The sequence below is a fragment of the Labrus mixtus genome, chromosome 16 (assembly GCF_963584025.1).
Source record: "Labrus mixtus chromosome 16, fLabMix1.1, whole genome shotgun sequence".
NCBI lineage: Eukaryota > Metazoa > Chordata > Actinopteri > Labriformes > Labridae > Labrus > Labrus mixtus.
The window spans coordinates 7,667,078-7,676,324 of record NC_083627.1 but is presented as its reverse complement, the minus strand read 5'-3'; the positions used below and the strand labels follow the sequence as shown (position 1 = coordinate 7,676,324).

Below are 9,247 nucleotides of genomic sequence, written 5' to 3'. Positions count from 1 at the left end.
GACCGGTGCAGAGCTGGCTAAACACTGAAGCTTCAGTGTCCACCACATGGCGACCTGCATGAGCATGGACTCTAGAGAGGGGGGGGGCACAGCTCTCTACAGTGTTTAGAACTTGGACTGCAGTACCAGTTGTAATCTCTACGTGTCACAGTTACTTGGTGCTCCTTTAACTTTCATAATCAATGGTTGTATCATTAATATGTTTATGCGGGGGTTGGCATCATGAGGTTTGTTTGCACAAAATTGTCTGATGTTTTATTTTTCTGACGCTCTTGATCCCCAACCCGAACAGGTATTACAAAAAAATGTGAAAAAAAAGAAAATAAAAATTCAACTACAGCATTTAAAACTAATTCAAACTAGCTTGAAATTTCAAATAATATGAAAATAAACTATTACAACATTTGTGTAAATTAACTTTTGTAAATAAAGTTAATGAAAAAAAAAACAAGCCCTCACCGTGTGACCGCTTGCCTTTACGCCATTACGTCATCACGGATCAGGAAGAACTCCGGTGTCTTGACGGAAGAACGTTACGCCTATGTGTTTATTTTAAACGGCCAAATACGCAGGTATGACACCGTTATTTGACATTGAATGCTTTTTACTTGTGTCGACATTACGTCGCTTTCAAAGAGACTGTGTCAGTGAACAACACGGTTGGCTGTTTCGGGGTCAGCAGTTTGTCAAAGACAGCGGAGAGCAGACAAGTTAGCATCAGTTAGCTCGAAAGCTAACAGCTGGAATTCTGTCATAAGCTCCGGTAACTTTCACCGGATAAACAGCGGCGGATAGACAACCAACGGAGTGAATGGATTTAACATATGGACTCAAACATGTCGCCAAACAAAGGCAACATTACCTCCTCCGTGTGGTTTAAAGATGCCACCTGTTTCTGTGGTTAAATTTCGATGAGGTTGAACGATTTTCGCAAGCTAACCTGTTAGCATGCTACCAGTTGTTATTTGGGTTAACCTAGTTACGTTTAATCTTCTCTCTGTAAAAAAAAAAAAACAAACAGTCCTCATTAACCAAAGTGCTGTAGAATACTATCAGACTCGTCGCATGATTGTGTGAATTGATCCGCCCTGATGTGTAAACAGGATTTATACATTTTACTGTAAAAACGGTGTCCGAACAGGTGTTTCGGTTAAACGAGTTACCGTGTTATCTGATGACTTCTGTCCGTTAAAGTTGTACGAAAAGTACCGGAAATGTGGGGGATGCACGTTATTAATTTTTATTGATACTGACAAGATGGTTACCCATGTGTTTTTACATCATTACATTTTTAAAAAGAAGTTCATAAAATGTAGTTTATGCACATTTAGGGATAAAAAAAAAAGGTAGTAAGCAAAGATGTTTATATAGGCCTACATGAATATTCTATACTAGCTAATCTCCAAGAGAGAAAAACAAAAAACAGAGGCTGAAGTCACCCCATACACAATACACACCCCATTCAAAAAGGTCAAAATGAACATGTCTACAGCCTGGTTCAGAAAACCAAGTAGGTGTGATTAACTCATGTCTCGATCGGCACACACTGTACAGGGGTGAATGTTCTGATGACTCATCCGTTTTGATGTCATGAAGGATAAGAGTTACTCACAATAAGGCGTGTAGCTGAGCTGATTGACAGGTGGGCGCGTTGTTACGGTTTGTCAGGAGGTTTAAAACCCGCCTCAGCTCTCAGCCTGTCGTCAGGTTGACTGAAAGTTAGAGCGAGGCAGCATTTCCAGCATGGAGACCGCCATCGATGGGACTCCAAAGCCCCCTGCAGGAGCAGAAGGGTGACGTCACTCAGGCTTTTGTCCATTCATATTTACAGACTGTGCCACACACTCATTCCCCTGAAGGTCACCATTTAATGCGGTCACTTGTTAAACCGAGACACGTCACAATACCATCATTTTAAAAGTTGATACGACGCTTAAACACAACATCAACATCTGTTTCGATACCACAGCAACAGAAATAGAAGGCTGAGGCACCTAATATTCGGCAACTTGCAGGCAAACTCACAAAAGGAAATTTGTTAAATTTAGACAGTGTCACCAATCAATACTACTGATCATTAAAATAACAGATTTGATTGTTTTTAAGCTTGTGGTATTGACAAAATAAACAAAGTATTGGACAACTGTTTTCGCTGTCTTAACATTTCAAATCTTCAATATTTAAGTCTTAAAATAATTTAGTGGTTATTCAGAAACACCCTTTCTCCCTCTTTCTGTTTACAGCCAAAGTCCGACCCCCAAAGCACACTCCAGCAGACATGTCGTACGGCAAAGCAGAGGCGTACCGCCCCGTCCCTCGGGACTTCAACAGCCTCATACAGACCTGCAGCACCAACATCCAGAAGATCACACAGAACAGTAAGTGTGCCCCCGTCTCCCTGATGGTCAGGGCTGTGATTAATGCAGAAAATATGAATTGTGATGTTAAATATATTCTCTGAAACTGGTGAACAAAACCATCAATAAACAGCTCTGTTAGTTTTTCTCGCATACCTCCGCAGAGCGGTGAAGACACAGATTGTTTCTAATGACTGCACACATGAACCCTGTGTTACAGCTGATCTGAAAGAAACAATCTGATTGGACAAGGCTCAAAATAACAGATACAAGTCGGTTACAGAATAAGCCCAGATGCAGAGTCTTCTAAGGAGTCTCACTGGGATGTTGCACCTGGTCAGACCCGGTGTTGCTGCTTTAATGTGGTTTATTGTTGTTGGGTTTTTTTTTTATGTAAATGAGTTCATCAATTAGAAAATAAAGTCTCATCCCCGTCTGTTGTTGACAGCTGCTCAGATAAAGAGCATGGTGAGCCAGCTGGGAACCAGACAGGACAACAGTGAACTCCAGGACCGTCTGTAAGTACACCGCCTCATCTACAGAAACTCCAATGTTGATTTACTCTGTGCCAGACACACACACACACACACAAACACTCACCGGTGGCTACTCACCCTGATGTGTATTAGTCAAAACAAAAACTATAGATGTCCCCAGTGACTAATTTCCCTGTCAATTAATTTAAATTCAGACTCGTCTTAAGTTCAGAAAACTCTCCAAATTGAGCACATTTTATTAAATACAGATAACACTGTAAAACCAAACCTCATGGAGACTGTTTGAGTTCTAGTTTGAAGCCGTAGATCAAATTCTTCCAATTCAAAATTGATGTAAATTTAAAAAGCCAGTACTTTCAGACGTGCGTCACTCCGCAGGTAAACGATGTGAAATTTGAGATGCTAACATTAGCAGTGCTAGCACCACCAGCCTCGGGTCCTCCTCGCAGGTTGACGTCAACATGTCTGTGCCGAATGTGGTGACACGTTGCTCTGGTCGAGGGGTTATACGCCAGTTCACTCACTGCTCCAATGAGATTCCATGAGTCTTCTGTTCTGGTTTACGTCCGAGCAGTAGAGCAGTGAGCCTTTTAACTGGAGCTACAGATGTGTTTATAACTGTTTGTGTTTGTGCAGGCAGCAGATTCAGCACTACACCAACCAACTGGCTAAAGAGACCAACAAACACCTGAAGGAGCTCGGCTCCATCCCGCTGCCCACGTCGCCCTCAGAGCAGGTGAGAGTCAGGCTGTGACATCACTAACGGCGTAACCTTCTCACTGCCCTTTCAGTCTTTTATCCACACACACACACACACACACACACACACACACACACATCTGCACCTCTTCTGTCTTACCTCATGTCATAGCTTTGTGTGTTTTTGACAGTAATCCATCAGCACTATCTTACAGAGGCTCATGTAACATTACTCGCTTTTTGAAACGTTCCACTTGATATTCTGGATCTCATCAGTTGATTCTCACTCATTGATGAAGACGCATGTCACAACGATCACCGCAGCTGCAGCATAATATTCAACAACATAAGAAATTACAGTTTTGAGATGAGACGTCACCTCAATCAGTGCATTAATGGGGGAGATGTTCTCTCTCTCTCTCTCTCTCCTTCTCTTCTTCTCTCGCTTTCTCTCTCGATTTCTCTCTCTCGTTCGCTCTCTCTCTCTCTCTCTCTCTCTCTCTCTCTGTCTCTCAATTAATTTCAAAAAGGCTTTTTAGCATGGAAAACAAACGTTTACATTGCCAAAGTTAAAATGAAACACAAAGTAAGTACAATTAAAGAATAAAAAAGTTCAAATATTAAAGTAACAGAGATGTGCAGGTTTACAGTTTTATATAAAGTATCTAAACTTTAAAAAATACACGTTAAAAATGTAACGTAGCTCTTAAAAACCAGGAAGTGTGATTAAAAACATGCAACATCTAGTATTAGAGTCAGAACAAATGATTCCTCCATCTTTAAATTATTCTGATGCATTACTTTCAGCCGACTGAAGGAAATGCTTTCACCTTGTTGTTGTAGTTTTTATCTTCACCACTGGAGGGCGTCAGAGTCGTACTTTTAACACCAAGGAGAGGACTACAGCCGTAGACCCTTTTTATATCTGACATTAGGCTTCAGAAGAGGATGCAGTTATGACGGTATTCTGAAAAGGAGGAAGAAGAAGTTATACCTCATTAATCCCAGGAGATGAAATTAAATTTTACACTGTTGTTGATCATGCTACACACACATGCACACACAGGATCTTATGGACGTGCACTAATGGAGAGATGTCAGAGTGAGAGGCTGCACATGAAGGAGCACCCGAGCAGTTAAGGGGTTCGTTGCATTGCTCATGGACACCTTGTTAGTGCTCAGGAAGTGAACTGACCCCTCTCCAGCTACCAGACCAGTTTCCAGAATTAGTCCACAGTGAAAGTTGAACATACAACCCTCCATTTCCCAACCCAAGTCCCTACAGACTGAGCTACTGCTGCCCAAAGAACTATATGAAATAGTACAAAAGTCAAATTTCAATTTTCCCCCATGAGAACACATTTTTGTCTCTCAACCAGAGGGTCGGGGGTTTGATCCCCAGCTCCTGCAGGCACATGTCCGATGTGTCCTTAGGCAAGACACTTAACCCCAAGTTGCTCCCGCTTCTTCTTCTGCGGTGTGTGAATGTGTAGGAATGGATGAGTTAATACTGATGGTCTCTTTACACAGCAGCCTCTACCATCAGTGTGTGAATGTGTAGGTGTGACCTGCAGTGTGAAAGAGCTTTGAGTAGTTTATAGTCTCAATAATAATCAAAAGAAAGGGAAGGAAAGAGGACAACACAACTGTATAACTAATGAATAAATGGAAAATGGACTTAATCAGTTTGTGTTTTGTGTTGTGTTTGTCTATAAACGGTTGTACCTCTATAAGTTAATTCATTGATGTGTGCAACCTTCCACACTTCAGGAAACATTTGTTTACATAGAAAGAGTTCTCCTTCATCTTCTGATGAATCTCCAGTAACGGAGAAACTGAGTGTGCTTTGGTATTTACCGAAAACAAAACAAGTTTCATGTTTATGATCTGGTGGTGTTATACCTCAAATATTAGGTTTTGTTTCCTGTGATTTTTGTAAAGATTTTTACTTCCTGCTTCCTCTTGACATGTTTAAGATTTGAAGTTATAACGAGAACAAAGAAAAAACAGAAATATGTTTTGGATTGTTTCAATTGAAGCTTCGTCCAGAGGTCGGTCAACTTGTTTTGGTACATATTTTATGATGTGGTATGTATGACCTTCTCTGCATGGATGACCTTCTCTGTGTCTTTCTAACCGACTTTGTCCTTCTCTGTGTGCGTGCAGAGGCAGCAGAAGATCCAGAGAGATCGGCTGATGAACGATTTCTCTGCAGCTCTGAACAACTTCCAGGCCATCCAGCGCCGTGCAGCAGATAAGGAGAAAGAGTCTGTGGCCAGAGCGAGAGCAGGATCCCGCCTGTCGGTGAGTGGTGAATAGAACCAGTGATAGACTCACCTGAGCTGGTTAATGAGAGAAAAATTATGAATCTTGAGGTTCCCGTTTAACTGTGAAAGTGTGTTTTTTCTTCTCCTTCAGGCTGAAGACACTTCTCGAGATGAGAAACTTGTTTCCTTTGATAAGTAAGTCACTCCTTCATTCGGTCAGGGAAAAACAACTTTGTAAGGTCTATTTTGAAGACTGTTTATATCATAATGCCTCAATTTACCCAGTGAATGTAAACATGTGCTCCACATTATAACAACGATAACACCTGGCACAGCCTCGGTCAAAACGAGCGCCTTTACACGTCTTAATAGTTTTCACAAAAGTAAACGATCTAAGAGAAGCACAGACGAAGAAGTCTCGGTCGTGAGCAGATCCCGACTGGCTGCACTTGCAGGCTTCTTAAAGCTGTGATGTCGGTGATGCTCTGTGTGCGCATCAATCAGACCTCTCAGGTGGTGACTGTGCGGGCAGATGATGCGAGCAATCAAACCTGGGGAACCCACCTCACACGTGCCTATGTACTTAGGAAATACATAAAATAATGCCTATTTTTAATTAACGTTTTGTGTTGATTATCTTTTATTGAGGCATTTTAAATCGTCAGAATAGATCCATAACTTTGTCTCAGCCTAATGTTACAAACTGCAGGTGTGAAAGTGATCATAATAGGAGACATCTGCAGAACATTTAAAGCTCTGAACCTGCAAAAGAACAAAAAAACAAGACTGAAAACGATGTAAAATCAGCTTTAATGTATTTAGGTTATGCCTCAGAGTGTTCTGTTGGTTATTTGTGTGTTTTTAAACGGTTCTTCTCTGCGTGTGAAGCCAAGACGACTGGGGTCAGATGACGGCTCAGACGGAGGAGGCGGCCATCACAGAGGAGGACCTGGAGCTCATCAAGGAGAGAGAGACCAACATCAGGCAGCTGGAGGTCGGCCTCTCTTTATTCTTTATTGCATAAATAAAACATATCACATGGGGGAAGATAACAAGCTGTGTTTAAAGACAACACACACACATATAGTTTCTAATATTAATATTAATACACATCATAGACTGTATACAAATGGACAGCGTGCCTCGACCTCCTCCAGGTGGACAAGGATGGAGCCAAAGTATCCCTGTGATAGGATTGATCTCCAGCTCCTGGGACAACATGTCGATGTGTCCCTTGGGCAAGACTTGGCTAATTTGTCAACAGCGTGTGAATGTTTATGAATGGATTAGTTAATACTGACGGACGCATTACACAGCAGCCTCTGCCATCAGTGTGTGAATGTGTGCGGTATGAAAGCGCTTTGAGTCAGAAGACGAGAAACGGCTGGAAGAGCCACTTTTGCTAACAAAACCGCTCATTTAACTTACCTATGAAAATGTTTCTTACTTCTTCTCTTGACGTTTTCACTTGACCCTGATAACCCCCTGCACACAGCCCCCGCAGGAGCCTCATTTGTCAACAGAGCTGTCAATCATTTCCTACTGTTTTAAAATATCAGAGAGCTAATTTACAAGAAACTTCTCAGAAGAGAGATGATGTGAAGACCATGGTGTGAAAACAAATAGCAATCATGACGAAACTAGATTGAAGAAAAGTCTATTTGATGTTCATTTGAATTACATATTTTGACCCATGTCCCATCTGTTAACAAAAGCAGGCGGGATATATGACGTATACTGTCAGCAGGAGGAGCTCTAAATCTTCTTGTTTCACTTGAGGCGAGGTGTTCTGCTGTCCATTCTTTATACACTCTGAAACACACCAGGACTCACAGGAAGACCATCAGCCCCCCCCACCCCCCCTCCCAGGTCCTCAGACTTATCCCAGCATTTTGTGCATTTCAGTCTGACATCCTGGATGTGAACCAGATCTTCAAGGACCTGGCTGTGATGATCCACGATCAGGGAGAGATGATCGGTGAGTAGAACCGGGTTTGTTTTTCTCAGAGCTCTGTGGTTCTGTGACGTGTAAGGAGCACAGGTGAACAGATTCAGTGTCTGATTTATTTCTGGATGCTCCAAACATGAACAACGTCCTCTTCCAGAGGCTTGTGACTGATCTGTGTGTGCGTGTGTTCTGTCCTGCAGACAGCATCGAGGCCAACGTAGAGAACGCTGAGGTGCACGTAGAGCGAGGAACAGAGCAGCTGCAGAGAGCCGCCCACTACCAGGTGAGTCTGCAGCTTTACTGTAACTCTACCCGCCGTCACTCAGTGATATCACTCACCAACCTGTCTCTGCTTCTCTGTCGCAGCAAAAGTCCAGGAAGAAGATGTGCATCCTCGCCATGGTGTGCTCCATCGTGCTCGTCATACTCGGCATCATCATCTGGCAGGCTACGGTGAACTGACTCCGCCCAACTCATGTGTCACTGCTATATTTTACCCCGCCCCCTCCCACCTGCAATACCTGCTTGGAATCACCAGAAGAAGAAGAAGAAGAGGCCAGTCAGCGAGGACGGAAACAGTCAGATGTGATCGAGCCTGATTTTGTAAATAATCTGAAAACATCAGATTCCCTGTGAGATGAAGGATGGAGGCCTGAGGTGGAGCAGGGGAGCGATCTAAGATATATGAGATTCCTTAATTTGCTTCGTTCATTCTTCTTTACTGCACTAACACTGGCTGTCAAAGTATTTCAAATGTAAAAAAAAAAAAAAATGTCATCGGGTTGACTTCAGAGCAGGTTTAATGAAAAAAAGAAACACGTCTTGTTAAAGTAAAAGAATCTGTGGTTTTTAGGGGCTGTAAATTATTTTTCTGTTCGGTCGTTGATGCTGCTCTAACATGCCGGGGGGGCGGGGGTGGGCGGGTGTCTGACTCCTGGTCGTAATGGAAGCATAGGATGTAATATACATGTTAAAAAATGAAAACATTAAATCCACGTCTGTAAATATTCCACAGTGCTGCGATATACTCTGAACATTATGGATGATGATAAATAATGACACTATCTCTGGATGAAACGTCGAACATTTTTATTGATTTCTATGACTCCTGACGAGAAGCGTAATAAATGTCTTAAACACACCTGCCCCTCTGAGCGTCTCCTCAGTGTCAACACTTTAACACCTTCACTGTGGTACTGATAAATAATTGTATTTGGTATCTTCTTTCTCTGTATAAGAAATCCAAACCTGCAAAGGGAGACCTGCATCCAAAACTACAAAATGTCATACACTCCAGTCCACGCTTGACCTCAGCTCAGGTCAACCAATCACACCGCATTAACTAAGAACACTTGCAGTGATTGGCTGCCTACAAGGGGTCACCTTTCCTGTTCTTGTAATAGAAAAAAGGATCAAATCGTGGACCCGTATTCACAAACATTCTGAGAACCCTCTCCTGACTTAGCCTAGGAGTGATTT

General features: G+C 42.4%; 1 protein-coding gene across 1 annotated transcript; it reads left to right on the top strand.

Moving 5' to 3' along the window:
* Window positions 1–472: 472 nt before the first annotated feature.
* On the top strand, window positions 473–8,909 carry stx12 (syntaxin 12). Its single transcript, XM_061059418.1, has 10 exons — window positions 473–572; window positions 2,244–2,378; window positions 2,806–2,875; window positions 3,491–3,590; window positions 5,720–5,857; window positions 5,972–6,015; window positions 6,709–6,814; window positions 7,726–7,798; window positions 7,969–8,051; window positions 8,135–8,909. The coding sequence occupies exons 2-10, from the start codon at window positions 2,279–2,281 to the stop codon at window positions 8,228–8,230; spliced, it is 810 nt and encodes a 269-aa protein (XP_060915401.1). The 5' UTR covers window positions 473–572; window positions 2,244–2,278; the 3' UTR covers window positions 8,231–8,909.
* The last annotated feature ends 338 nt before the right edge of the window (window positions 8,910–9,247 follow it).

What these genes read in the sequence shown, in the direction of transcription:
- stx12 (XM_061059418.1), top strand. Translation starts at nt 2,279, where the DNA reads ATGTCGTACGGCAAAGCAGAGGCGTACCGCCCCGTCCCTCGGGACTTC. An exon ending in CCAGAAGATCACACAGAACA is followed by an intron (nt 2,379 to 2,805) that starts GTAAGTGTGCCC and finishes TGTTGTTGACAG; the next exon opens with CTGCTCAGATAAAGAGCATG. An exon ending in GAGCAGGATCCCGCCTGTCG is followed by an intron (nt 5,858 to 5,971) that starts GTGAGTGGTGAA and finishes CTTCTCCTTCAG; the next exon opens with GCTGAAGACACTTCTCGAGA.